General features: G+C 50.8%; 1 protein-coding gene across 3 annotated transcripts in view; it reads left to right on the forward strand.

The window, feature by feature from the left end:
- Positions 1-25,811, forward strand: part of fbxw4 (F-box and WD repeat domain containing 4) — a 158,163-nt gene that overhangs the window by 25,241 nt on the left and 107,111 nt on the right. For all 3 annotated transcript variants that reach the window (XM_070876390.1, XM_070876392.1, XM_070876391.1), the window contains one exon: positions 2,843-2,937. In XM_070876390.1, coding sequence (XP_070732491.1) covers positions 2,843-2,937 — 95 coding nt within the window. The remainder of the gene's footprint in view (positions 1-2,842; positions 2,938-25,811) is intronic.

Here is a 25,811-nt window from a genome sequence, read left to right on the forward strand (position 1 = left end):
AGAGTTGCAGATTAATACACAAGGAGTGAATCGTGGGAGGGGGTGAGGGGGTGAGGGGGGAGAGGTGGGAGATTTATGTTATCACCGAATCATACAGCACAGAAGGAGGCCATTCGACCCATCGTGCCTGTGCCGGCTCTTTGAAAGAGTGATCCACTCTCCCGCTGTTTCCCCACAGCTCTGCAAACTTTTCTTTTTTAAGTATATATCTATTTCTCTTTTGAAAGTTACTGTTGAATCTGCTTCCAGGCAGCACATTCCAGATCACAACAACTCGCTGAATTAAAAAAAAAAAAATCCTCAAGTTCCACGTGGCATTTTTGCCAGTTGTCTTAAGTCTCTGTCCTCTGGTTACTGATGCCTCTGCCAGTGGGAACAGTTTCTTATCTACTTAAATCAAAACCCCTGGTAATTTTGAACACGTCTATTAAATCTCCCCTTAATCTTCTGCAGTCTTAAGGCGAACAATCCCAGCTTCTCTAGTCTGTCCACGTAACTGAATTGATTTTTTTTCAACTTCAGTTTAATGGTGACTTTTTCGATCCCATCTCTCTGAGCAGAAAGGTCGATCCCCAATTTGTGTCGAGTTACTTGGGGGACTGCTATGGTCTCAGTGCCCCTGGACTAAAGAAAGGGGGGGAATAAAAGATTAGCCAGGGTAATTGCTCCTGAACGCTAGTGCTTGACCCCCGTTGCAAAGTATGCATCTCAGCGTCAGCCATACTGTGGTCTGTCTGAGTAAGGTTGACAATTTTTGCTGAATTGGGGTCTGTTTTGCACTGTGGCTCCCTGTCCCCGAGCAGCTATCAATGCTGAGATTGCCCCAATCGTAGGACTCACGCCGTCAGCAGGCAGAGGAGACTTTCGGCGTCTCTGTCGAGTTTTGGATTTGAGCTCAGGCCACAGAGGTGGAAGGCCAGTGTCAAACTATTGTGTCATCCAAGCTCCACCTGCCCTCTTTCTAAATGTATCTGTTTTACTGCCTATATATTTTGAATTGCACGTTTCAGAAGCTGCATTTTATCTTGAAAGAGAAGTCTGAGGGGTGACCTAATAGTGGTCTTTAAAACGATGAAAGGTTTTGATAAGAGTGGATACAGAGAGAGTGTTTCCACTTGTGGGGAAGAGCAAAACTAGAGGCCATCAATATAAGATAGTCACCAAGAAATCCAATAGGGAATTCAGGAGAAACTTCTTTACCCAGAGAGTGGTGAGAATGTGGAACTCGCTGCCACAGGGAGGGGTTGAAGCGAATAGTACAGATGCATTTAAGGGGAGACTAGACAAGTGTATGAGGGAGAAGGAAATAGAGGGTTATGCTGATAGATTTAGATGAGGAAAGACAGGAGGAGGCTGGTTGGGCTGAATGGCCTGTTTCGGTGCTGTATACCGTATGCATTATAACCAGCACAAATTAATTTTGCTGATCACCTGTCCTCCTGAAACTCCAATAGCAAAGGGGAAACTAGCCTTCCAAATCCAAACGGGACGAATGGCAGGCAATGACCTGTTGAGTCAGAAAAAACACCAATCAACTCTTGCAATCAATCTAAAACAAAAGCAAAATTCTGCAGATGCTGGAAATCTGAAATAAAAGCAGAAAATGCTGGGAACACTCAGCAGGTCAGGCAGCATCTGTGGCGAGAGAAACTGAGTTAACGTTTCAGGTCGATGACCCTTCATCAGAATTGGATGGCCATCGACCTGAAACATTCTCTCTCTCTCTCTCTCTCTCTCTCTACACAAATGCTGCCTCACCTGCTGAGTCTTTTCTGTTTTTATTTGCAATCTTCCCTAACTAGGTATCTGCTTCCCTAACATAGGACTGTTGAGGCTAATTGTAGCACCTCCCTATTGCAGCTCTAGCAGTAATCAGTAAACTGATTGCAGACTGGCGACGGGACCTGGGACCTCCTCTGGTCTGTAAAAATCACTTTGGGATATGATGTCTGAGCCATTGGGGGAATAAATAAACCTTAAATAAAAGTTGCAGGTTTTGTTTTTGGATGAGCAAGTGCCCCAACAGCTCTTGAAAGGTTCGGTTAGCTGCTGCAACCTAGAAATGTAATTCTGATGCAAAGCAGACGGCAGACTGACCTCGAAGCTGCCAGAATGTGTAGATACAGGGTGATTTGGGTGTCAGTCTTTGGGATAATAAAGCAGTACAGTGACAGGCATTACTTGGCCTGGAGATTAACGTTTAACACTTTGAGGACTGGGGCAAGATGAAATTAGCAGCTTAGGTTCATATTTATCCCAGGAGCATAGAGCCCCCTACACTAAAACAATATATACCCCCGTTCCGGACCATACAATATCCACATTATAAAAGGCATAAAGCTAAACCGACAAATGAGCTACAGATTCATTCTCACTCACTCGCTCCCTCCCTCTTGCGTGCTCCTCTCGCATTCTCACGCTCACTTTTAATTTTTTTTATCTCTTTCACTCTTACTCTCTTTGCGCTCTCTCTCGCACTTTTCCCTGGTTCTATTTCTCGTGCATGCTCTCACTCTTGCCTCTTTCTCACACTTTCACTCTCTCCTCTCTCGCTCACGATCAAGCACAAGTTGTTGTTGTGGTGCCTGTGTTTTTGTTTATACGGTCCTGAAGGGGATGACTCTTGTTGGGGTGGGGTTCCATGGGTACAGTTTCCTGACTGCCCCTTCTGCTTGTCTGGTCCACGACCGTGAGTGTCAGCAGGCGTTTGATCGCGGAGCGTATCACGTGTTGGGCGAGCACTGGTAAAATTGGAGGCAGGGAAAGAGGTCCATTTAAAAAAAAAACTTGGCACAAATTTTCAAAGATGGCGATAGTTAACGCATCTCTTCAACTCATTCAGATTTGGTCACTGTCTTCAAATCGGCTGGGAGAATCTTTACACACAATAAGGACAGAAGATCGAGTCTGGTCGGTCGCCATTAACCCTACGCTGAGGTAAAGTGGCAATTTCTTCTTTCCTCTTCCTGTGTTCTGTTGTGACAGCGGTGCACTGTGCTTGTTTTCCAGAACAAGTTGGAAAGAGATTGTGTGGATGTTTACTTATGTATATCTGCGTCTTATTAAAAATCTTGGGGAGTGAAATTGGGTGCCTTTGCCACTCCCATTAGCGCCCCGGACCCGAATTCACCTCCGCCCCCTGCAGCAGTGCCGCTCGAAAACACTGACAGCTGCAGGAGGCGTGACTCGGGCAGGCAGCCGGGCGTTACCGGGGCGATAATTGAAGGCGAGGCGGCTGAGGTAAGTTTATAAAAAAAAACCTTAACTTGTTGCAGTTTTTTCCCGCGGGTTCCCGCCCGCGATCGATCAGCCCGACACTCTGCTTGGACCCTGGCCAAAGACCGCCCTAAGTGAAGGAAGAGCATCCGGGAGGGAGCTGAGCACCTCAAGTCTCATCGCCGAGAGCATGCAGAAATCAAGCACAGGCAGCGGAAGGAACGTGTGGCAAACCAGTCCCACCCTCCCTTACCCTCAACCACTGTCTGTCCCACCTGTGACAGGGGCTGTGGTTCTTGTATTGGACTGTTCAGCCAGCTAAGAGTGGAAGCAAGTCTTCCACGATTCCGAGGGACTGCCTATGATGATAATGACTCTGCTTGAGTGTCCACTCAAGTATCCACTGCCATTTTTTCCCTCAGTAATTTAAATTTCCAATGTCGTGAGTAATGGTTTAAATAAAATCTCCCAAAATTACACAATCCATAATGATTTTAAGATCTTCATTAATGTTTTTATCTGAAGTCTTCAGCTTCTCCCAAAAGCTTGTGGTAGGACTTGGTATTTCTGCTCTGAGTCGTGACTCTGAGCGGTGTTTGGATTGTGCGGTCAGAGTGTGCGCAGTGTACCTAATTTTCCAGGATGGCTCTGTACCATTCAGTCAGCTTTCTGCTCAGCAGCTTTAAAAAAAAAATAATTTAGAAAGGAGGGAGGGAGATGCCATCACTGGTGGGAGGGTGTGATTACAGTGTGATGTTTACTTGGGTAATCTCCAGTATATTGAAATATGTATAAACAAGGACAGAATATATGACTTTAAAATGGTAACTGGATTGTGCCAGCGTGCCCTGGTCCAATCATCCCCCAACCCTTTGATCAATGTTCCCGTTACATGGCACGGTCGTGCAGCAGTCTGGAGGTCCTGTGTGGGCTGCTCAGCAGCTTTTAAATGGAAAAACTGCACGTGTGGAATTTTGAATGGGCCATGCACCCCAAAATAAAAATTATAGAGAGAGAGAGAGACTTGGATATATACAACACCTTTCACGACCACCGGACAATGTACAGCCAATAAAGTACTTTTGGAGTAAAAACAGAAATGCTGGAAATCTCAGCAGATGAGGCAGCATCTGTGGAGAGGAAGCAGATTTAACGTTTCTGGTTGATGACCCTGTGTCAGAACTGGAGAGTGTTCGAAAAGAACAGATTCTTAATGTTATGTATTTAACCCCTTGTAACCTTGTAACCTGCATCACACTTGTCCACCAGAGGGCCTACTTGTTGGAGTCCCAAGGGATCCCAGCATCCCTTGGGAGTACGATATATAAACAGGCCACGAGGTGCCTGCACTCTGGAACTACAATAAAGGAGCTTGCTCATTACACACAGTACTCGGTCTGACCATTTATTATGAGTGTAACAATTGGCGACGAGGTAACGAACCGCGCGAAAATGCAGAGAACAGTCGGCATCTTGGAGAAGTTCTTGGAGGGGGACGATTGGGAGACTTTTGTGGAGAGACTTGACCAATTCTTAGTAGCCAACGAGCTGGAAGAGGACGAGAACGCGATCAAATGAAGGGCGATCCTCCTAACTGTCTGTGGGGCCAATACCCTATGGCCTCATGAAGAATCTCCTGGCCCTGGCTAAACCTACAGAGAAATCCTACGAAGAGCTATGTACGCTGGTCCGGGATCATCTAAATCCTAAGGAAAGTGTTTTGATAGCGAGATATCGGTTCTACACGTATCAACGATCGGAGGGCCCAGAAGTGGCGAGCTACGTCGTCGAACTAAGGCGCCTTGCAGGATATTGTGAGTTTGAGGGATTCCCAGAACAAATGCTCAGAGACTTTTGTACTGGACATCGGGCATGAGACAATCCTTTGCAAACTGTTGACTGTAGAAACTCCGAATCTGAGTAAAGCCATAATGATAGCCCAGGCATTTATGTCCACCAGCGGCAACACCAAGCAGATGTCGCAGAACAAAGAAGTTTTGGCCAGTACTGTGCATAAAATAACGTCGGTTTTGAGCAGAAATGTACAGGGCAGAATGTACACGCTGGCTACTGTGGCCCGACCTCAATTGACCCGGAGTCCGCCATCATCTGTTAATGCGAGGCAGTTAACACCCTGTTGGCGCTGCGGGGGTGATCATTGGCCCCATCAATGCCGCTTTAAGCACTGCGTGCAATGGCTGCAGAACAATGGGACACCTCCAACGAATGTGCAGGCGAGCTGTAAACCCTGTAAACCACCACGTTGCAGAGGAAGATTGGTCCACAGTGGATCAAACGGAATTGGAAACTCACACGGAAGAGGCAGAAGTGTACGGCATACACACGTTCACAACGAAATGCTCGCCAGTAATGTTGAAAGTTGAACTGAACGGTATTCCAGTATCTATGGAACTGGACCTAGGTGCAAGTCAGTCCATAATGAGTAAAGCGGCCTTCGACAAGCTGAGGGGGAAGAAGGCACACGGGCCCAAGCTCAACCCCATCCACACGAAGCTAAGGACTTGCACAAAGGAACTAATCCCGGTAATTGGCAGTGCTGAAGTCAAAGTCTCCTATGATGGAGCAGTACACGAACTCCCGCTGTGGACTGTGCCAGGGGATGGCCCCGCGTTATTTGGTAGAAGCTGGCTGGGGAAAATCCGCTGGAACTGGGACAACATCCGAGCTCTTTCGTCTGTCGACGACACCGCAGGTTGTAAGCAAGTTCCCATCGTTATTTGAGCCAAGCATTAGAAGTTTCTTAGGGGTGAAAGCGCAGATCCATTTGGTTCCCGGTACGCGACCCATCCACCACAAGGCTCGGGCGATACCGTACATGATGCATGAAAAAGTAGAAATTGAGCTGGACAGGCTGCAACGTGAAGGCATCATCGCGCCGGTGAAGTTCAACGACTGGGCCAGCCCGATTGTTCCAGTACTCAAGGAGGACGGTACAGTTAGAATTTGCGGTGACTATAAAGTAACAATTAACTGTTTTTCGCTGCAGGACCAGTACCCGCTACCCAAGGCAGACGATCTATTTGCAACTCTGGCTGGAGGGAAGACATTCACCAAGCTGGACCTGACCTCGGCCTACATGACTCGGGAGCTGGAGGAGTCTTTGAAAGGCCTCACCTGCATCAACACGCATAAAGGTCTATTTATTTACAACCGGTGCCCGTTTGGGATTCGGTCGGCTGCAGCGATCTTCCAGCGAAACATGGAAAGCCTGCTAAAGTCAGTTCCTTGTACAATGGTCTTCCAGGACGACATATTAGTTACAGGTCGGGACACCGTGGAACACTTGAAGAACCTGGAGGAGGTTCTTAGTCGGTTGGATCGAGTGGGGCTCAGGTTGAAACGCTCGAAATGTGTTTTCCTGGCACAGGACGTCTAATTCTAAGAAAGGAGAATCGCAGCAGATGGCATCAGACCCACGCAGGCCATCAAGAACGCACTGCGACCACGGAACATGACGGAGCTGCTGTCGTTTCTGGGACTCCGAAACTACTTCGGTAATTTCCTACCTGGGTTAAGCCCCCTGCTAGAACCTCTACATACGCTATTGCGCAAGGGAGACGACTGGGTATGGGGAATTCACAAGAGGCTGCCTTTAAGAAAGCCAGAAATTTACTGTATTCTAACAAACTGCTTGTCCTGTATAACCCATGTAAACGTCTAGTGTTAGCTTGCGATGCGTCGTCATACGGGATCGGGTATGTGTTGCAACATATTAATGAAACGGGAATATTGCAACATGTTGCGTATGCATCCAGGAGTTTGTCCAAGGCCGAAAAGGCCTACAGCATGGTTGAGAAAGAGGCTCTGGCGTGCGTTTACGAGGTTAAAAAAAAATGCACCAGTACTTGTTTGGCCGCAAGTTCGAGCTTGAAACAGACCACAAACCACTCATATCACTATTCTCGGAGAGCAAAAGGATCAATACCAATGCCTCTACCGGCATACAACTATGTAATTCGCCACAGACTGGGCACACACAATTGCGCAGATGCTCTCAGTCGGCTACCATTGCCCACCACAGGGATGGAAATGGCACAGCCAGCGGACTTGCTAATTGTCATGGAGGCATTTTACCAGGGACAGTAAAGCTAGGATCCTTTACTGTCCCTGGTAAAAAGCTGTGTCCTCCATGGAAGCTGGTCCAGTGTCCCAATGGAGATGCAAGAAGCGATTAAGCCATTCCACAGACGCGAAGATGAGCTGTCCCTGCAGGCGGACTGTCGATTGTGGGGCAGAGACACATTTATTGGGGAACTACATAGCACCCACCAAGGCATCGTGATGATGAAAGCCATAGCCAGATCCCATGTGTGGTGGCCAGGCATCGACTCAGATTTAGAGTCTTGTGTAACCCAGTGTAACGCTTTCTCTCAGTTGAGCAATGCACCCAGAGAGGCACCGTTAAGTTTAAGGTCCTAGCCATCCAAACCTTGGTCGAGGATCCACGTAGACTATGCAGGCCCATTCCTCGGCAAAATGTTTTTGGTTGTCGTGGATGCTTACTCAAAGTGGATTGAATGTACAATAATGTCTGGAAGCATGTCCACGGCCACCATTGAAAGTCTAAGAACTATGTTTGCCACGCACGGCCTGCCCGATGTCCCCCCTCAGCGACAATGGGCCGTGTTTCACAAGTGCTGAATTCAAAGAGTTCATGACCCGCAATGGAATCAAACATGTCACATCTGCACCGTTCAAGCCCGCATCCAACAGCCAGGCAGAACGGGCAGCAAAGCTTGAAACGTGTATCGGAAGACTCTCTGCAGATCCGGTTGTCCCGAGTACTGCTCAGCTACCGCACCAGACCTCCCTCGCTCAGAGTTTCCCCCAGCTGAGCTGCTCATGAAAAGGGCACTTTAAACAAGGCTCTCTCTCTGGTCCACCCTGATCTACATGATCACGTGGAGGACAAGCGGCATCAACAGAGTGTGTACCATGACCGCGCAAACTTGTCACACAATATTGAGATCAATGATCCTGTATTTGTGCTCAATTATGGACATGGTCCCAAATGGCTCGCTGGCACGGTCACAGCCAAAGAGGGGAGATGGGTGTTTCAGGTCAAACCGACAATGGACAAACGCACAGAAAACACTTGGACCAAATTAAACTGCGGTTCACCAACAGCTATGTACAACCTGAAGAGGACACCACTAACTTTGACCCTCCAACACACACACAAGTGGCAGCTGACATCACAGTTGACCACGAAACAGAACTCATCATCTCCAGCAGCCCGGCAAGGCTGGCTGCCCAACAGCCCAGTGAAGAACTGACTACCTTACCCACACCAGCATTTGTACTGAGACGATCGACAAGGGAGCGCAAAGCCCCAGATCGTCTCACCTTGTAAATAAATGTACTGTTGACTTCACGGGGGAGTGATGTTATGTACTTAACCCATTGTAACCTTGTAACCTGCATCACACCTGACCACCAGAGGGCCTACCGGTTGGAGTGCCAAGGGATCCCAGCATTCCTTGGGCGTACGGCATATAAACAGGCCACCCACGAGGTATCTGCACTCTGGAACTATAATAAAGGAGCTAAGGTCACACTTGCTCATTACACACAGTACTCAGTCTGACCATTTATTATGAGTGTAATACTTAACAAGCACTGAAAGGGAAAGAGGATGAAAGAACAAAAGGGAAGGTCTTTGATGGGTTGGAAGACCGGAGAGATCAGCGAGACAAAGGGGATGATGCCCCAAATTCAAACGGTAATCCAGCATTTTCTGTTTTTATTCCAGATTCCAGCATCCGCAGTATTTTGCTTTTATAGAAGTACTTTTGGAGTGTAGTCACTGTTGTAATGTGGAAAACGCGGCAGCCAACTTGCGCACAGCAAGCTCCCACACACAGCAATGTGATGATGACCAGATAATCTAGTTTTGTTATGTTGATTGAGAGATAAATATTGGCCAGGATCTTGCGGAGACATTGTTGGTGATATTTCTCCAGCGACTTGAGGTGTCTACTGTACATGGTCCACGTCTCTGAGCCATACAGGAGGGCAGGTATTACTACGGCCCTGTAGACCATGAGCTTGGTGGCAGTTTTGAGGGACTGATCTTCAAACACTCCTTTCCTCAGGTGGCTGAGTTGTGCACTGGAGGCAGTGTTGGATCTCATCATCAATGCCTGCTCTTGTTGATAGGAGGCTTCCGAGATAGGGAAAGTGGTCCACGTTCTCCAGGACCACGCCGTGGATCTTGATGTTTGGGGGGCAGTGCTGTGCGGCGAGGACAGGCTGGTGGAGGACTATTGTCTTAGTAATGTTTAGCGTAAGGCCCATGCTTTCATACGCCTCGGTAAATGCGTCGACTATGTCCTGGAGTTCAGCCTCTGTGTGTGCACAGACGCAGGCGTCGTCCGCGTACTGTAGCTCGACGACAGAGGTTGGAGTGGTACTGCAAATCCCCTGGGAGGACAGACGCACAAACATTAGCGTCCTTGTCCAGGCCAACATCCCCAGCATTGAAGCACTGACCATGCTTGATGATCTCCGCTGGGCAGGCCACATAGTTCGCATGCCAGACACGAGACTCCCAAAGCAAGCGCTCTACTCGGAACTCGTCCATGGCAAACGAGCCAAAGGCGGGCAGAAGAAATGTTACAAGGACACCCTCAAAGCCTCCCTGATAAAGTGCGACATCCCCACTGACACTTGGGAGTCCTTGGCCATAGACCGCTGTAAGTGGAGGAAGTGCATTCGGGAGGGCACTGAGCACCTCGTATCGTCGCCGAGAACATGCAGAAATCAAGCGCAGGCAGCGGAAGGAACGTGCGGCAAACCAGGCTCCCCGCCCATCCTTCCCTTCAACCACTGTCTGTCCCACCTGTGAAAGAGACTGTGGTTCTCCTTTTGGACTGTACAGCCACCTAAGAACTCATGCTAAGAGTGGAAGCAAGTCTTCCTTGATCCCGAGGGACTGCCTATGATGATGAAATATTGGCCAGGATAACTCCCCTGCTCTTCTACAAAATAGTACCATGGGATCTTTTACCTCCACCTGAGAGGGCAGAAGTTTAACATCTCATCTGAAAGACGGCACCTCCGGCAGTGCAGCACTGGGAGTGTCAGCCTAGATTTATGTGCTAAAGTTCCCGGTGTGGGACTTGAACCCACAACCTTCTGACTCTGACTTGAGAGTGCTGCCCACTGAGCCACAGCTGACACTGACCCAAGGAACATTGCCTCCGATCCTGCTTCACCTGAAGACGGTGTTTTGTCTTGACTCCCCGTGTGGAAGTGCCGCAGGAGATCGACTGGCACTCCTCTCGCTGTTCACCTCCCCGACTGAAAATACATTTCTCACCTAGGTTTCCTTGCTCTTTCTCTTGTTTCTTTAAACGGTGAATGCTGTACGGATTGTAGTGGAGAAATAGTAAGCCTGGTTGCTGGCTGAGGGGAATTGCTGAGCCCGACAGTGTGAGGAAGCCAGATTAACATCATAGCATTATACACCACAGATGGAGGCCATTTGGCCACCATGCCTGTGACCACTCTTTGAAAGAGCTATTCAATTAGTCCCATTCCCCCTCTCTTTCCCCCAGATCGTAACAACTCGCTGCGTAAAGAACAACTCCTCATCTCCCCCTCTGGTTCTTTTGCCAATTCTCTTAACTCTGTGTCTTCTGGGTTACTGGCCCTTCTGCCAGTGGAAACAGTTTCTCCCTATCTACTCTTATCAAAACCCTTCATACTTTTGAACACCTCTATTAAATCTTCCCTTAATCTTCTTTGCTCGAAGGAGAACAATCCCAGCCTCTCCAGTCTCTCCACATAACTGAAGACCCTCATCCCGGAACCATTCTGGTAACTCTCCTCTGCACCCTCTCCAAGGCCGGTAGAAATGCAATCAGTAACACAGGGTACCGGCTGGGACGAGTTGCTGACTCAAACCGTGTGAGAGAGCTGGGTTAAGATCAGCGCAGACGATGTGCTTGATGGCCAAGTGGGTTAAGACACCAGGTATAGGTTAACAGTGCCTTACAAATCCAGGTTCCACTTTCCCTATTTTTAGCTAGGGAAGTAATTGGGATGCTACAGTCTAGCAGTGGGCTGGTCGGACTGAAAATATCAGCCAAGATTTCTGCTTCTGGTCATTGCCTTCAGCCTGTATGTGTGTGTGTGTTCAGAATACCTTCAGGCTGAGCAGTGAGCACCCTATGGTTGAAGAGGGTACCAACCAATGTTCCCTCTAAGCTGCGCGGTCACACAGCTGTGTACTGGTCCCATGCAGCCCGGGACCGGCAATTCCATACATGCGTGAAACTGACTGGGTCGTGCAGCCCATTAAAGGGGCCATGCCCAAAAAAAGAATTGGAACATTCTGACCATTTGACCAACACACGCGTATGGGTGAGGGCTGCCATGATTGGTTGACTTAATCCACCTAGAGTGGAGAAGAGGGCAACAAAACATTTGTTTTTAAAGTGGGTGTGTCTGAGCACTAGAATCAAGCTGGTTGTCCAGGAGCAGAGACCAAGAACAACCTCTTGAGAATCGTCCAGAGGTGGCCCAGAAAATGAGGGCGGAGCACGTGTGACAAGATGGCAGCTTGTGAACTGCAGCATTTTTAATGGAGGAAGGAACTGGAGGAGGGTTTAAAACCCCTCCTTCCTGCTTATCCAATCCCTTGGCTTCAGTGGATAGCTGTGCACAAAATAAGAACTGGCTAATCTGTTCTTGCAGCACCTGTGTCCGAGAGTACATAGGAGGATCTTTCCAGTAAAGTTGGCTTTGGTCGATGGTAGCATTCTTGCCTCTGGGTTCGAAGGTTGTGGCTCACAGCCCTACTCCGGGAGTTTGAGCTCATTATCTAGGCTGGCACTCCAGTGCAGCACTAAGGGCGATACAGTACTGCATTATCCGAGTCGGGTGAGATATTTAAACCAAGATCTTGCTTTCCCGTTGGACTTTAAAGATCCCATGGCACTATTTGAAGACATGACATGCAGGGAGTTCTTCTGATTTCCTGGCCATTGTTACACCCTCAGCCAACTGGTCCTTTGTCTCGTTGCTGCCTGTGGGATCTTGCTGTGTGTAAAATGGCTGCTGCACTTGCCTACATAACAACAGTGACTGAACGTCAAAGCAATTCATCTCTGTGAAGCACTTTGAGATGTTTGAGAGGTGTGCTAATTAATGCACATTGGGGCCCGGGAGAGGCGTGAGTTCGGGGCCCAGCAGAGGCGAGGGCCCAGGGGCAGCACGGACCAGCCCACACTGCGATATGTGTGCACATTAGGTCCGTGCAGCAGAGCAGGTCTCCAGTCGTCTTGGTTAATCCTTGCCACTGGACCAAGACCTAGCTCTGTCTTTAAAAAAAAAAAAATCCACGCACAGGCATCTTCCACCCTTCAAGATTTCGTTGGAGACCTGGAATTTTAGATCTCTCATTGAAACACCTGTGAACTTTTTGACATGGAAGCAAGTCATCCTCGATTCGAGGGACTGCCTATGATGATGCTGATAATAAATGCAGGCCTTTACTGAGGGTTACGGAATGGTATTGGGTTATATTACACATTCAGTGTGGCATCCGAATCACTGGGCAAGTGCAGAGCGTGCTGGAAACACACCGGGTCAGGTGGCACCAGGGGATAGGACAAAGGGGTTAACGTTTCTAGTGTGGCCCTTCCTCCGTTCTATCCACAGACCCTTCCTGACCGGCATGTGCATTTGGGCATTTTGCTGCTGTTGTTTTGGATTTCTGGCACTATGCGGAGTATTGCTTTCCATTTGTTGGACTCGCGCGTGATGCTGTGCGATGATCAAGGTTGCAGAGTAATGTAGCACGAGGAAAAAGTTGGAGTCTGAACTTTCATTGGATGAAATGCTGCCTGATGTGAGGATTACAGAGCAGTCTATGACACAAATGTGGGCACAACCATCTTTGCAACAACCCATTTATTTAAAAAAAACTGTGTGTGTGTAACCGTCAGCTGAATGGGAGATGGTGAATAGTTATATTGGAGAAGCCATCCCCTCGCTGGTGATGTGGACACTTGTTTGGTGCCCATCTGGTGAACTGCGGTGACAGTAAGGATGATGCACACACTCGCTCAGCCGTGCTGAGTGTCTCAAATGGAATCTGTGTTCTAAGATAACAGTGCATGCTTAACGGCAGTAAATCTGGGATTCCCCGGCACATTGATGTGACCACCTGCACTGCCGGCTCGTGTCGTCAGTAACCCGCTGTCTCCAAAGTATCCTCCTCAGATGTTGAACCTCAACCTACATGTGGGCTGTGAGGGGCTGGTGGTGTGTGTGTGTGTGTGTGTGTGTGTTCTCCCTGTCTTTTGAAGGAGGCCATTTCGATTATTTTTTTGGGGGGTAGCACGTGACTCCTCCCTATTGCGGTGAGTTCACTGCGCCAGGGAGAGCTGTAATAACACTCTAGGAGCTCGACACCATCCAGGACAAAGCAATCCGCCTGATCACCACTTCGCCCACTGGCTTAAACATTCACTCCCTCCACCACCGGCGCACCGTGGCTGCAGTGTGCACCATCTACAGAATACACTGCAGCAACTCGCCAAGGCTTCTTTGGCAACAACTCCCAAACCCGCGACCTCTACCACCTAGAAGGACAAGGCCAGCAGGTATGTGGGAGCACCACCACCTCCAAGCTTCTCCCACACCCCGCCCCAACTTAGACCTATATCGGCTGCTCTTTCATCGTCGCTGAGTCAAAATTCTGCAACTCCTGACCGAACAGCCCTGTGGGAGCACCTTCACCGCATGGACTGCAGTGGTTCAAGAAGGCGGTTCACCGCCACCTTCTCAAGGGCAATTAGGGATGGGCAATAAATGCCGGCCTTGCCAGCGATGCTCACATCCCGTGAATGAATTTGAAACGCACATTGTGGAATGGAGCCACACAGACCAGGAATATTCATCTTGCATTCCCAGAGATGAACTGATGCCGTGTGCAATTCCTGTCAATGCATATCATTCAAACACTCCCAGGGCAGGTATGGCACAGGTTAGAAACAGACTAAAGCTCCCTCTACACTGCCCTGGGAGTGTTTGATGGGACAGTGCAGAGCTCGCTCGCTCGCTCTCTCTCTCGCGCTCCCTTTCTCTCTCTCTCGCGCTCCCTTTCTCTCTCTTCTCTCTCGCGCTCCCTTTCTCTCTCGCGCTCCCTTTCTCTCTCGCGCTCCCTTTCTCGTGCTCCCTCTCTCTCTCTCTCTCTCTCTCTCTCCTCTCTTCTCTCTCTTTCTCTCCTCTCCTCTCTTGCTCCCTCTCTCCTCTCTTGCTCTCTCTCTCTCTCTCGCTCCCTTTCTTCCTTTCTCGCTCCCGCTCCCTTCCTTGCTCCCTTTCTCTTTCTCGCTCCCTTGCTCTCTCTCTCTCGCTCCCTTGCTCTCTCGATCCCTTTCTCTCTCTCGCTCCCTTTCTCTCTCTCTCGCTCCCTTTCTCTCTCTCTCGCTCCCTTTCTCTCTCTCTCTCGCTCCCTTTCTCTCTCTCTCTCTCGCTCCCTTTCTCTCTCGCTCCCTTTCTCTCGCTCCCTTTCTCTCGCTCCCTTTCTCTCGCTCCCTTTCTCTCTCTCTCGCTCCCTTTCTCTCGCTCCCTTTCTCTCTCGCTCGCTTCCTCTCTCGCTCACTTTCTCTCTCTCGCTCCCTTTCTCTCGCTCCCTTTCTCTCTCTCACGCTCCCTTTCTCTCTCTCACGCTCCCTTTCTCTCTCTCACGCTCCCTTTCTCTCTCACACGTTCCCTTTCTCTCTCTCACGCTCCCTTTCTCTCTCGCTCCCTTTCTCTCTCGCTCCCTTTCTCTCTCGCTCCCTTTCTCTCTCTCGCTCCCTTTCTCTCTCTCGCTCCCTTTCTCTCTCTCTCTCCTTCTCTCTCTCTCTCTCGCTCCCTTTCTCTCTCTTTCGCTTCCTCTCTCGCTCCCTTTCTCTCTCTCGCTCTCGCTCCCCTTCTGTCCCTCTCTCTCGCTCCCTTTCTTTCTCTCTCGCTCCCTTTCTCTCTCTCTCGCTCCCCTTCTCTCTCTCTCTCTCTCTCGCTCCCCTTCTCTCTCTCTCGCTCCCCTTCTCTCTCGCTCCCCTTCTCTCTCGCTCCCTTTCTCTCTCGCTCCCTTTCTCTCTTGCTCCCTTTCTCTCTCGCTCCCTTTCTCTCTCGCTCCCTTTCTCTCTCGCTCCCTTTCTCTCTCGCTCCCCTTCTCTCTCGCTCCCCTTCTCTCTCGCTCCCTTTCTCTCTCGCTCCCTTTCTCTCTCGCTCCCTTTCTCTCTCGCTCCCTTTCTCTCTCGCTCCCCTTCTCTCTCGCTCCCCTTCTCTCTCGCTCCCTTTCTCTCTCGCTCCCTTTCTCTCTCGCTCCCTTTCTCTCTCGCTCCCTTTCTCTCTCTCTCGCTCCCTTTCTCTCGCTCCCTCTCTCGCTTCCTCTCTCGCTCCCTTTCTTTCCCTCCCTCTCTCTTTCGCTCGCTCTCGCTCCCTTTCTCTCGCTCGCGCTCCCTTTCTCTCTCGCTCGCGCTCCCTTTCTCTCTCTCGCGCGCTCCCTTTCTCTCGCACTCCCCCTTTCTCTCTCTCGCGCTCCCTTTCTCTCTCGCTCTCCCTTTCTCTCTCGCTCTCCCTTTCTCTCTCGCTCTCCCTTTCTCTCTCGCTCTCCCTTTCTCTCTCGCTCTCCCTTTCTCTCTCTCTCGCTCCCTTTCTCTCTCTGGCACCCTTTCTCTCGCTCTCTGGCTCCCTTTCTCTCTCTCGCTCCCTTTCTCTCTCTCGCTCCCTTTCTCTCTCTCGCTCCCTTTCTCTCTCGCTCTCCCTTTCTCTCTCGCTCTCCCTTTCTCTCTCGCTCTCCCTTTCTCTCTCGCTCTCCCTTTCTCTCTCGCTCTCCCTTTCTCTCTCGCTCTCCCTTTCTCTCTCGCTCTCCCTTTCTCTCTCGCTCTCCCTTTCTCTCTCGCTCTCCCTTTCTCTCTCGCTCTCCCTTTCTCTCTCGCTCTCCCTTTCTCTCTCGCTCTCCCTTTCTCTCTCGCTCTCCCTTTCTCTCTCGCTCTCCCTTTCTCTCTCGCTCTCCCTTTCTCTCTCGCTCTCCCTTTCTCTCTCGCTCTCCCTTTCTCTCTCTCTCGCTCCCTTTCTCTCTCTGGCACCCTTTCTCTCGCTCTCTGGCTCCCTTTCTCTCGCTCCCTTTCTCTCTCTCGCTCCCTTTCTCTCTCGCGCTCCCTTTCTCTCTCACGCTCCATTTCTCTCTCTCGCTCCCTTTCTCTCTCTCGCTCCCTCTCTCTCTCTCGCTCCCTCTCTCTCTCGCTCCCTCTATCTCTCTCTCTCGCTCCCTCTATCTCTCTCTCTCGCTCCCTCTATCTCTCTCTCGCGCTCCCTCTATCTCTATCTCTCTCGCCCCCTCTATATCTCTATCTCTCTCGCTCCCTCTATCTCTCTCTCTCTCTCGCTCCCTCTATCTCTCTCTCTCGCTCCCTCTATCTCTATCTCTCTCTCGCTCCCTCTATCTCTATCTCTCTCTCGCTCCCTCTATATCTCTATCTCTCTCGCTCCCTCTATCTCTCTCTCTCTCTCGCTCCCTCTATCTCTCTCTCTCGCTCCCTCTATCTCTATCTCTCTCTCGCTCCCTCTATCTCTATCTCTCTCTCGCTCCCTCTATCTCCCTCTCTCTTTCTCATGCTCCCTTTCTCTCTCTCTCTCTCTCTCGCTCCCTCTCTCTCTCTCTCGCTCCCTTTCTCTCTCTCTCGCTCCCTTTCTCTCTCTCACGCTCCCTTTCTCTCTCTCACGCTCCCTTTCTCTCTCTCACGCTCCCTTTCTCTCTCTCACGCTCCCTTTCTCTCTCTCACGCTCCCTTTCTCTCTCTCACGCTCCCTTTCTCTCTCTCACGCTCCCTTTCTCTCTCTCACGCTCCCTTTCTCTCTCTCACGCTCCCTTTCTCTCTCTCACGCTCCCTTTCTCTCTCTCACGCTCCCTTTCTCTCTCTCGCTCCCTTTCTCTCTCACGCTCCCTTTCTCTCTCTCACGCTCCCTTTCTCTCTCTCACGCTCCCTTTCTCTCTCTCACGCTCCCTTTCTCTCTCTCACGCTCCCTTTCTCTCTCTCACGCTCCCTTTCTCTCTCTCTCGCTCCCTTTCTCTCTCTCGCTCCCTTTCTCTCTCTCGCTCCCTTTCTCTCTCTCGCTCCCTCGCTCTCTCTCGCTCCCTCTCGCTCTCGCTCCCTTTCTCTCTCTTGCTTCCTCGCTCCCTTTCTCTCTCTCTCGCTCCCTTTCTCTCTCTCTCGCTCCCTTTCTCTCTCTCTCGCTCCCTTTCTCTCTCTCGCTCCCTTTCTCTCTCTCACTCCCTTTCTCTCTCTCTCTCGCTCTCGCTCCCTTTCTCGCTCCCTTTCTCTCTCTCTCGCTCCCTTTCTCTCTCTCTCGCTCCCTTTCTCTCTCTCTCGCTCCCTTTCTCTCTCGCTCCCTTTCTCTCTCGCTCCCTTTCTCTCTCTTTCGCTCCCTCTCTCGCTCCCTCTCTCGCTCCCTCTCTCGCTCCCTCTCTCTCGCTCCCTCTCTCGCTCCCTTTCTTTCCCTCCCTCTCTTTTTCGCTCGCTCTCGCTCCCTTTCTCTCGCTCGCGCTCCCTTTCTCTCTCGCTCGAGCTCCCTTTCTCTCTCTCTCGCGCTCCCTTTCTCTCTCTCGCTCTCCCTTTCTCTCTCGCTCTCCCTTTCTCTCTCGCTCTCCCTTTCTCTCTCGCGCTCCCTTTCTCTCTCGCGCTCCCTTTCTCTCTCTCGCTCCCTTTCTCTCTCTCGCTCCCTTTCTCTCTCTCGCTCCCTTTCTCTCTCTCGCTCCCTTTCTCTCGCTCTCTGGCTCCCTTTCTGGCTCCCTTTCTCTCTCTCGCTCCCTTTCTCTCTCTCGCTCCCTTTCTCTCTCTCGCTCCCTTTCTCTCTCTCGCTCCCTTTCTCTCTCTCGCTCCCTTTCTCTCTCTCGCTCCCTTTCTCTCTCTCGCTCCCTCTCTCTCTCGCTCCCTCTATCTCTCTCTCTATCTCTATCTCTCTCTCGCTCCCTCTATCTCTATCTCTCTCTCGCTCCCTCTATCTCTATCTCTCTCTCGCTCCCTCTATCTCTATCTCTCTCTCGCTCCCTCTATCTCCCTCTCTCTTTCTCATGCTCCCTTTCTCTCTCTCTCTCACGCTCCCTTTCTCTCACGCTCACTTTCTCTCTCGCTCCCAATCCCTTTTCGCTCTCCCCCTCCCTGGCTCTCGCCCATCACCCCCTCCCGCCCGCTCGCCCGTCGCTCTCGCTCACACTCACTTTCTCTCGCGCTCTCTTTCTCTCTAGCTCCCTTTCACTCCCTTTCTCTCTCTCGCTCTCTCTCGTGCCCTTTCTCTCGCTCTCTCGCATCCTTTTCTCTCTCTCGCTCCCTGTCTCAACCTCTCTCTCGCTCCCTGTCTCACCCTCTCTCTCGCTCCCTGTCTCACCCTCTCTCTCGCTCCCTGTCTCACCCTCACTCTCGCTCCCTGTCGCTCCCTTTCTCTCGCTCCCTGTCTCGCACCCTTTCTCTCGCTCCCTTTCTCCGTCTCTCGCTGGTTCGCTCGCTCGCTTTCTCTCGCTCGCTTTCTCTTTCTCGCTCGCTTTCGCTTTCTCTTTCTCGCTCGCTTTCTCTTTCTCTCTCTCTCGCTTTCTCTCTCTCTCGCTTTCTCTCTCTCACTCGCTCCCTTTCTCTCTCTCTCGCTCCCTTTCTTTCTCTCTCTCTCTCTCTCTCTCTCTCTCTCTCTCTCTCTCTCTCTCCCTTTCTCTCGCTCGCTCGCTTTCTCTCTCTCTCGCTCACTCGCTCTCTCTCTCTCTCTCTCTCGCTCCCTTTCCCTTTCTCTCGCTCCCTTTCTCTCTCTCTCTCGCTCCCTTTCTCTCTCTCTCTCTCGCTCTCTCTCTCGCTCCCCCTCTCTCTCTCTCGCGCTATATTTTCTTTCTCTCGCTCCCTTTCTCTCTCTCACTCCCACTTTACTTTTCTCCCTCTATTCCTCGTATACTTTTACTCTAATACTTTTCTCTCATTTTCCTCTCTCTCACTCTTTCCTCTTGTTCCATTCGCTCTGTTTTGCTCTTTCTTTGACTGACCATCACTCTTGCCTGTTTCTCGCTCTCTCTCTATTCCAATCTCTTCCTTGTCCTCTTGCTTTCACACTCTGTCTGAGGATGTTTTATTTCCTGCACACTTTCTCTGTCACAATATTTTCCCGATGTTTTCCCCCTGTTCTTTCTCTTGTGCCATTTACCAGTGGGTGAGTGGGATCTTTTTGATGTGAGTTGCCACCCAGTTGGCTGCTTTGAGTCACTCACCCATTTTATTAGGTACGGCGCCACTTTGCGTCTTTCTGATCTTTTTTCTCTGTGGCTCGGCTTCTCTTCCTCGCAGAGCCGGTATCAGAAACGATTAAACAGATCGTTAATTCTTCAATATGATGGTTGATATATTAGAGCTGAACAAAGCCAGAGCTGTCAGATAACAGACACCTTTTCACATTACAGTGGTGCCGTGGGTTAATTGAAGTTTTCCTGGATAATGGTGTCAAGATGCAGGTTACCAGTTTTTTTTAAATGAACATGTCCATTCTTGTGTGAATAAATCCAATGGTCTGATCTTTAAGAAAGGCGGGAAGTAAAACCTTAAGGAGTCATTGAGGTTATGACCATGTGACTTAATGGGCGTTATTGGCCCCATGAGTTTCAGACAGGTTTCATTCATAAATTGAAGCGAGATTATAGTGGGCTGTGGCTGAATTACCTGCCAGAAGTCTTGCTTCTGATCCTTACTCTTTGTGCAAAGTGTCAGTGTGTGTCACGTGGGCAAAGGATCACATGGCCATGGTGCCCTTCACAGTTCAGTCGTCCACCAACAATCACTGTCTGTGGAGCCATGTGAAGCCTGGCCACTTTGGCAAGGTCCCCAGGGGCTGATGGCGCTGCTGGTTTTTAGCACAGGACAGTGAAAGTCCGCTGCCTACAGGAGAGGCGGGCAGAACATAGGGAAATCAGTTCATGGTGTCAGTGATACACCAGCTATCAGCTCAGCAGTTTGCCAGCTCCCCATCCATTTCCTTCCTGCCTTCCTTCCCTCCTTCCCTCGTTCTCCTTCTTCCTATTGTCCACCTCGTTTTCCCCCTCCCGCACCTTTTCCTTCTCGTTCTCTCTCTCTTCCCGCCCCCCCTTTTTTTTCTCTCTCTCTTTCTTCCTCTCTCTCTCTCTCTCTCTCTCTCTCTCTCTCTCTCTCTCTCTCTCTCTCTCTCTCTCTCTCTCTCTCTCTCTCTCTCTCTCTCTCTCTCCCTCTCCCTTGCTACTATTGGCCTCAGTGCCCCAGGAATGGGATGGGGAAATTCACTCCGTGTTCCCTCTTCCCAATCTCTGACCAGTGAGCCCGCTGGGATTGCGGATCTGTGGACACTGGTTCAGGAAGGAGCGGCTTTAGTAACAGTGTCACTCTACAGTCAGTTACCCTACCAGCACTAGCTGTCTGGGCTCACACAGCAACAGTTGCCAGTTGGGTGAGGAACAAGCTGGTCCAGCCCGGCGCCAGGCATCCCACTCACTGCGTCCAGCCCACCACATCCCACTCACCACGTCCCACTCACCGCGTCCAGCCCACCACATCCCACTCACCGCGTCCAGCCCACCACATCCCACTCACCACATCCCACTCACCACGTCCAGCCCACCACATCCCACTCACCGCGTCCAGCCCACCACATCCCACTCACCACATCCCACTCACCACATCCCACTCACCACATCCAGCCCACCACATCCCACTCACCGCGTCCAGCCCACCACATCCCACTCACCGCGTCCAGCCCACCACATCCCACTCACCGCGTCCAGCCCACCACATCCCACTCACCGCGTCCAGCCCACCACATCCCACTCACCGCGTCCAGCCCACCACGTCCCACTCACCGCGTCCAGCCCACCACGTCCCACTCACCACGTCCCACTCACCGCGTCCAGCCCACCACATCCCACTCACCACATCCCACTCACCGCGTCCAGCCCACCACATCCCACTCACCACGTCCCACTCACCACGTCCAGCCCACCACATCCCACTCACCGCGTCCAGCCCACCACATCCCACTCACCGCGTCCAGCCCACCACATCCCACTCACCGCGTCCAGCCCACCACATCCCACTCACCGCGTCCAGCCCACCACATCCCACTCACCGCGTCCAGCCCACCACATCCCACTCACCGCGTCCAGCCCACCACATCCCACTCACCACATCCAGCCCACCACATCCCACTCACCGCGTCCAGCCCACCACATCCCACTCACCACATCCCACTCACCACATCCCACTCACCACATCCAGCCCACCACGTCCCACTCACCGCGTCCATCCCACTCACCGCGTCCAACCCACCACATCCCACTCACCGCGTCCAGCCCACCACATCCCACTCACCACGTCCCACTCACCGCGTCCAGCCCACCACATTCAGCCCGGCATCCATTTGCACCTTGTCCTGTCCGAAGATTTATCACCTTTTTGAGCAAATATTTTTTCTCTTTGGAACTTACTTTCCACTAATTTCAACGTATCCACCCTTGTAATATTCTGTGCTCGCCTTGTACCTTCCCGTATGAAGGTACGTCAGATGTGAAAATGCCACTGGGCCCATTGAGTCTGCTCGGTGTATGACCATTTTATCCTGGACAAGAGGGTGATTGATGGCCATGGGGGGAAATCCTGCTTATAAACAGCAAAATCTCGCTCCAAGCCATGGCTGAGAGTGCATACACTGTTTGTCATGTGGTACTGAGCCATACATTGCACAAAGTCCTAAGTTGCTTTGCACTGAGTTACCTGATCTGAGCAGGGCTAGTAAGGGACGGACAGGGGGGCGCTAGAGTTGGCCTGTTTCCCTGAGGTAGTTAGGGGGAAAGATAGCTAGTGATCCTGCTCCTGATCATTGACCAGCGTCCCTTCGCTGCAAAGAGTGTGTGTGTGTGAGGCTGGGTTGGGTTTGACTGTGATGCCCCTGCAGTCAAATAGCCTGCTGACTAGCCTCCCACATGAAGAATAGCCTCATGGGCAAGGCAGTGGGCAATGTTGTGTAACCGTGTCCCCAGGACTAGAGCGGAGAACTTTGGAGATGGGGGTGGGCTTCATGGTTACATCTAAGCTTCACGATGCGTCCACTTCTAACCTCGCGACGTTGTGATGTGTGACTGCTCCTTTAAGAATCGCCCGAGTAATAAACAAAAGCGAGAGTTCAAAGATAACTTCACAGCGGTGAGAGCTGCGTGCCGCCGAGGGAGCTTTTCAACGGAGACAATGGACCAGTGACGGGTTAAGAGGGAAATTAGAGGGTTTTGAAGTTTTTGCCAGGGAGGGGTCAAAGGTTAAAAAATGGCCCTTTGTTCCAGCCCTAATTCCGAGGAACATGCTCTCCAAACAAATCGTACAGGTCGGCCGCTTTTGTTACCACTTCTACTGATTGATCTTTTACTAGTTTACTTTTCTGTTTAGTGCATGTCTTTTGAAATTGTGTGCAGCCTTGTTATGTAAGGTGTCTGCCTGGTGAGTGTGAGTCTGTGAGCAATTGGACTTTAAACCTAGCCTCTGGCACGGAGGTGCTGGGGAGAGTGATGTTTCTGCCCTCTCCTGCTGAAGGCGCTGACGCCTGACTGCAGCACATTCCAACTCGCGGCCGCTGCTCCTGATCTGCTCCGCTCCTCCCTCCCTCCCGCTCGTTCTCTCCGCCTATCCCTCCCTCCGCTACCCCCCCCCCCCCCCCCCCGCCCTCTGCTCCCTCCTCTCCTGGTCTACTGTGCTCCTGCTTCCACCACTCCACCACCTGCGGCAGTGTATCCAGAATTCTCCTCCCCCAGGCCGTCGAGCAGTCACCATGGGACCGCATGCAGTGTTGCAGTCACTGTTTGGCCACATGTGCTTGTGCTTGTGGCGGTCACGGCCCCTCAGTCAAGAGACTTGAATGGCTGTTCATCATTTGTGAGCCCAGGTGACGTTGGAAAGTTTCACGTTGGATTATGTCCTTGCCCAACACGTGCTCACGGGACAGCGATGGGGAATTGTAAGAACATAGGAACAGGAGGAAGCTATTTATCCCCTCGAGCCTGTTCCATCATTCAATGAGATCAGGGCTGATCTGCACCTTACTCCATATACTCTCGCCTTTGCCTCATACCTTTGGTTAACAAAAATCTATCCATCTCTGATTTAAAATTAACAATTGACCTTGCGTCAATTGCCGTTTGTGGAAGAGTATTTTCCAAACTTCTACCACTCTTTGTGTGTAGAAATGTTTCCTAACTTCACTCCTGAAAGGTCTGGCTCTAATTTTTAGACGATGCCCCCTCGTCCTGAACACCCCAACCAGCGGAAATAGTTTCTCTCTTGACCTTATCAGTTCCCCTTAATATCTTGACAACTTCGATCAAATCACCCCTTAACCATCTAAATTCCAGGGAATACAACCCTAGTTTGTGTAATCTCACCTCGTAACTTAACCCATGAAGTCCGGGTATCAATCTGGTAAACCTACACTGCACTCCCTCCAAGGCCTCTATATCCCCCCCTAAGGTGTGATGCCCAGAACTGCTCACAGTGCTCCAGGTGTGGTCTAACCAGGGCTTTATAGAGTTAGGAATCATGCCTGTTTTACTTTCCCCTCCTCTCTCCTCCCCCCAAGTACAGGAATATCGAAGCCCCTACTACACACCTGGCACTAACCCATGAACTCCGAGGCCTGTTGTCGTTCCAGGCTTTACTGCACCAGGTGATGTGTTTCTGTTCTGGTTTATTGGATTGACTCTTTCCTGGGTACTAGCATCCCTCTATTCTTCATGTCTGAGTATGGGCAGACTATTTAACCGTGGGGGGGGGGGGCGTCCATACGTGTGCAGTGGTTCTTTTGTCAGTCATCCTAAATCTGTGCCCTCTCGTTATCGACCCTTCAGCCATTGGAAACAGTTTCCCTTTATTTACTCTATCTAAACCCTTCATGATTTTAAACACCCTGTATTAAATCTCCTCTTAGCCTTCGCTGCTCCAAGGAGAATAACCTCAGCTTCTGTAGTCTCTCCACATAACTGTAAACCCTCATTCCTGGAACCATTCTAGTAAATCTCTTCTCTACCCGCTCCAAAGCCTTCACATCCTTCCTAAGGTGCGATGTCCAGAATTGGACACAATACTCTATCTGGGGCCAAACTAGTGTAGCTTTTGTACTCTATGCCTCTATTTATTAATAAAGCCCAGGATCTCCTGTGCTTTATTAACTGCCTTGTTTAACTGTCCTGCCACCTTCAAAGATTTGTGCACAAAAAAACCCAAGTTCTCTGTTCTTGCACCCCCTTTAAAATTGTGCTATTTAGTATGAATGCGTTCTCCTCATTCTTCCTACCAAAATGTATCGCCTCACACTTCTCTGCATTGAATTTCATCTACCATGTGTCTGTCCATTCTACCAACCTGTCTGTCTTGAAGCCTATTGCTATCTTCCCCACTGTTTATTACACTTCCAAGGTTTGTGTCATCTGCAACTTTCAAAATTGTGCCCTGTACCCCCAAGTCTAAGTTGTTAATGTATACAGGTGCAGCATCCCGAATCCGGAACCCTTGGGACTGAGGCCATTCCAAAATCCGGAATGTCTTTCTTCTGACATAACAAATCCGGAAACAACCGAGCGCAGGTTCAGATATTTCTGGATTTTGGAATGTCAGATGGGGGGTGGGGGGGGGGGGGGTCACGGAGGAGGTGTTCGGGCGGGCTGGAGGAGGTCCAGGAGGCGGTGCGGTGAGGCGAGGCACGAGGTCGGGCAGCGGTGGCACCTCGAGGTCAGCAGGGTCCGGATTCCGGAACATGTTGCAGATTCCGGACGACCCTGTCACCAATCGGTCCGGATTCCGGAACATGGGGTTGTTTGTGCACAAATCTTTGAAGGTGGCATGGCAGTTAAACAAGGCAGTTAATAAAGCACAGGAGATCCTGGGCTTTATATTGGCCCCAGGACACCGGGATAACTCCCCTGCTCTTCTTCGAAATAGTACAATGGGATCTTTTACATCCACCTGAGAGGGCAGATGGGGCCTCGGTTTAACGCCTCATCCGAAAGACAGCACCTCTGACAGTGCAGCATTCCCTCAGCACTACACTGGAGTGTCGGCCTAGATTTATGTGTTCAAGTTCCTGGAGTGGGACTTGAACCCACAACCTTCTGATTTAGAGGCGATTGTGCTACCCACTGAGCCACAGCTGTCAAAGGAGGAAAGAGAGGTAGAGAGACGGAGAGGTTTAGGGAGGGAATTCCAGAGCTTGGGGCCTAGGCAACAGGAGGCACGTCCACCAATGGTCGAGCGATTATAATCAGGGATGCTCAAGAGGGCAGAATTAGAGGAGTGGAGACATCTCAGGGGCCGGGGTGTGGTTGCGGGGCTGAAGGAGATTAGAGATAGGGAGGGGTGAGGCCATGGAGAGATTTGAAAACAGGGATGAGAATTTTGAAATTGAGGCGTTGCTTAACCGAGAGCCAATGTAGGTCAGCGAGCACAGGGGTGATGGGTAAGCGGGACTTGATGCGAGTTAGGACACGGGCAGCCGAGTTTTGGATCACCTTAAGTTTACGTAGGGTAGCATGTGGTAGGCCAG

This window comes from Pristiophorus japonicus, chromosome 3 (assembly GCF_044704955.1).
Source record: "Pristiophorus japonicus isolate sPriJap1 chromosome 3, sPriJap1.hap1, whole genome shotgun sequence".
Classification (NCBI taxonomy): domain Eukaryota; kingdom Metazoa; phylum Chordata; class Chondrichthyes; family Pristiophoridae; genus Pristiophorus; species Pristiophorus japonicus.